Source organism: Prosopis cineraria, unplaced genomic scaffold, assembly GCF_029017545.1.
Source record: "Prosopis cineraria cultivar Desert tree isolate PC_DT_omini unplaced genomic scaffold, ASM2901754v1 PC9, whole genome shotgun sequence".
NCBI classification, from domain to species: domain Eukaryota; kingdom Viridiplantae; phylum Streptophyta; class Magnoliopsida; order Fabales; family Fabaceae; genus Prosopis; species Prosopis cineraria.
In genome coordinates this window covers 25,431,589-25,435,412 of record NW_026555340.1, presented here as the reverse complement: position 1 = coordinate 25,435,412, position 3,824 = coordinate 25,431,589, and the positions used below count along the sequence as shown (strand labels likewise).

The 3,824-nt window shown below is 37.5% G+C and overlaps 1 protein-coding gene across 1 annotated transcript; it reads right to left on the bottom strand.

The window, feature by feature from the left end:
- Positions 1 to 1,085: 1,085 nt before the first annotated feature.
- Positions 1,086 to 2,973, bottom strand: LOC129320841 (CBL-interacting serine/threonine-protein kinase 6-like). Its single transcript, XM_054966495.1, has one exon. The coding sequence runs from the start codon at positions 2,657 to 2,659 to the stop codon at positions 1,331 to 1,333; it is 1,329 nt and encodes a 442-aa protein (XP_054822470.1). The 5' UTR covers positions 2,660 to 2,973; the 3' UTR covers positions 1,086 to 1,330.
- Between the last annotated feature and the right edge of the window lie 851 nt (positions 2,974 to 3,824).

The window sequence follows — 3,824 nt, the reverse complement described above, 5'->3', positions numbered from 1 at the left end:
TATTATAAATTAACTATTCAAATTTACTTTATATAGTTCAGATTTAATATTAAAATTATAAAAAATTATAATATTAAATTTGGATCGTCTCGATTAGATTTAATAACATTTTTATAATTTTTTATTTTAATAAATATAAAGTTAAAATTAAAATTAAAATATTTAAGTTGGACTAACTAGATTGAATTTAGATAATTCAAAGTTAATGGGGGAAGGAGGAAGCGAAGGGAGGAGGAGAAAAACCGAGTCCATAAATTATCTAACAACAAGAAACCAAGAGTGATCAATATGATCCAGAATTAAAAAGGAATCAAAACTAAAAAGATTAAATGGTTTTAATTAAAAAAAATTAAGAGGTAAGGTTATTTTTGCCATCTCAAGTTTATATAAAAGGTTGGGCACCCTAATTTAACTATGAATTTATTATATCCCTCAAGATTTTTTCCCTCAATATTATGCCATTAACTTGTCATTTAATTTATTATTAGTGGATTTTTTAATAAAATATTAAATTAAAGATTATTTTTATCCCTCAACTTTACTTAAAAAGATTAATACGTACATTAAACTTAAATATTTTACAATAAAAAATATTTTAAAAATGTAATATGAGACCCACTTGTAATAAACAAACGGTGAGTTAATGGTAACTGAGAGAGTGAATATTTAATGTTGAGAAATAAAATTAGCTTATAATTAAATTTATAATTTATAATACCTAATGACCTTGAAATAAAATTTAGGCAGAAAAATAAACTTTAACCCAAGCATCAAACTTTTTTTTTTTTAACCTTACCCTAAGATCAAACATGAGAGCCTGGAGATCTGGATCCATTCAGAAATAAAAATAGTTACGCCGTCACTAATCAAATTCCTTTCTACATAACACGTATATCTCTTTCTAAATGAAAGAGATTAAGATATTTTAATTTTAAATCTTAATCTAAACATTTACGTCTTTGTTATCATTGCTTTTCATTTGGACTGTTTTTAGCAGGGTTAAGGAAGATTTGCATAGAGAATTAAGCATTAATTAAGAAACTAAACAGGAATTAGACAAAGATTAACACATTCACACACAAACATGAAAAACCCTATCACTTGATGAACCATCAAACAGTCAACACAACAAAGTCGTTGAATCATTTTGTTCCCTAGCTTCCCATTTTCATAGGGCTTTGGAAACATACAACACAATCACACAAGGGACAAGGGTATAACAAGTAAACAAGAGTAATTAAAGCAAAACACACAAAAATGGAACATCAATCCCCACTAATTGCTTTGTATCCTCCTAAACCAGAAGATTACAATAATCACCTTAACTAAATTAAAACGACGATCGGCTACGAATCGATTCGGGTCGGCTATCCGTTGGTGATGTCCAAGCAATGTCTTTCAGGGCGGGCCGGAGCTCCTTGCTGCAGAACTGGTTGTACTCCAAGGTGTCGCCGTTATCCTTCTTCACCTCCACCACCACTAGCGACGGCGTCACGGCGTATATCTCTGCCGCAATTGCCAGCCTCCCTTTCCGTCCACACTCCTTTCTCTGCAGCCTCACCATGGTGTCGCTCTTCTTCACGTTGAATCTCTCCGCCCTCGCCACCTCCTCTAGCCTCGAGATCACGCTGCTCGCCGGCCTCGCCGTCGCGAACCTCATCTCATCCTTTTCTTCCCTCTTCTCCGAGAAAAGTGGCGACAAGTCGAATCCCTCTGATAGGGATATCAAATGGAAAGCGTTCATTGTTGCTGGCTGATTCTGCTTTGATTTCTCGAAATTATCATCGCAATCCGGATCAGACTCCTTCTCTGTTTTCGTCCTAATACTCTTCGGGATCGATTTCTTGAAGAATGACGAGTCCATGATTTTTGAAATCGTGATTCGAGTATTGGGGTTCGGGTCGAGGAGCTTCGTAATAAGTCTTCGAGCTTCGGATGAAAACCACGGCGGGCATTTGAAGTCTCCTCTGTAAATTTTCTTGTACATTGAAACCAAATTGTCGTCCTGAAAGGGTAAGAACCCGGCGAGGAGGACGTATAAGATGACACCACACGACCAGATATCCGCTTTTGCGCCGTCGTAACCTTTTTTACTGATTATCTCCGGAGAGACATACGCCGGAGTACCACAGGTAGTGTGAAACAAACCATCTTGCCATAAGTGCTCGGAGAAAGTGCTGAGACCGAAATCTGTGACTTTCAGGTTTCCATGCTCGTCCAGAAGCAAATTCTCAGGCTTGAGGTCGCGGTGGTAAACGCCACGGCTGTGGCAGTAATCGACGGCGGAGATCAATTGCTGGAAATAGACTCTGGCCACGTCTTCTTTCAACCGACCTCGAGCGATTTTATTGAAGAGCTCCCCGCCTCGAACGAGCTCCATGGCGATGTAAATCCTGGATTTGCTGGCCATGACTTCGTAAAGCTCAACAATGTTGGGATGCTTAACCATTTTCATCACTGAGATTTCTCTCTTGATCTGTTCCATCATTCCCACTTTTATCACCTTCTCTTTCGACACGACCTTCATCGCCACGCTCTTCCCCGTCTGCAAGTTCCTGGCGTGGTACACCTTCGCGAATGTTCCGTAACCCAGAAGCCGACCCAGCTCGTACTTCCCTTGGAGCAAAGTCGAGTGACCGTCTTTGCCTTGTTCAGCCATTTTTTTGGAACACAAAAGAAAAAAATCCACTACAAAGGGCGTGAAACAAAAACAGTAAAATTTGAACGGGATATTTACAAGAAAACGGAGATCGGCATGAGGTTCAGCCGTCTTCGACCTGTTTTCGGTGGCAATTCCGGCCGCCGATACGGCACTTGGTGGCGGTGGTGCCTATCTCATCAGTGTTCCTCAACCCAGGCCCTCTCATCTTTCTGCATTCCCTGAGGGAAACGACAAAGATGATAACTTTTTTAAGGATTTTAAATCGTTAATGATACTGCAACAGCGATATTCTTAATCAGCAAGCGCTTCTGATAGAATTCCTCAGGCTTCCATTTTTATAGTGGTGTTCATCCATGGAGTTACTATTGTGCCCCCGGAAAGCGGTCGCTGCCGAACGATGTAATCCGTCGATGAAAAGATTAGCCGGTGGATGGATGCCACGTGGCTGGAAGTAATGTGGTGATATGTTGACGTTTGGGGGTCCTGACACGTGTCCGTATCTTTTTGGAATGATCCGGTCAATAATGACGTGAACATGCTGGACAGCTGAAGCGTGAGTGACTACGTAAGTACTCAATAAACAGGCATGTTATGGAAGAGGACAATTAAATATGGGGAATTAGAGAAAATGATATCTTATATTTAGTAGCTATTCAAAAATTCAATAAATTTAAATCAACGGTTCAAATTTTAAACTTTGGATATATGATAATTTAGTTGTAAGGGAACTACCATTGTAGTACAATATAGCAACAGTGCCGACCAATTTTCCTTTTATGATTTAATACATTGATTAATTTTCCGTGAACAAATTTTTATTATCTTTTTAAGCCCAGCACTTGTTATGAATAATTATGGTTAAGATATTATTTAGTCTTTATAATGACGAGTGTTTGTTTTTTTTGGAAAAACAAATACATGGCAATGTAGCGTGATGTTATATTGCAACTATTAGTGTAATAATGTTACATAGTTAATAGCAAATTTCTCTTATACAAATTAATCTGTATCTTTTTTTGGTAAAAGAATAAATATATATCTTTGTTGCATCACTTTAAAATAAAACAATTTAAAGAATCCATCAAACAATAATTCCCGAGCTCATGTGCACATATAAATTAATCACATGGTCTATTTTTAAGTTTATTTTTTGTCCTGGTAA

Excerpts from the sequence above, each read along its gene's own strand:
- LOC129320841 (XM_054966495.1), bottom strand. The coding sequence starts at position 2,659 with ATGGCTGAACAAGGCAAAGACGGTCACTCGACTTTGCTCCAAGGGAAG.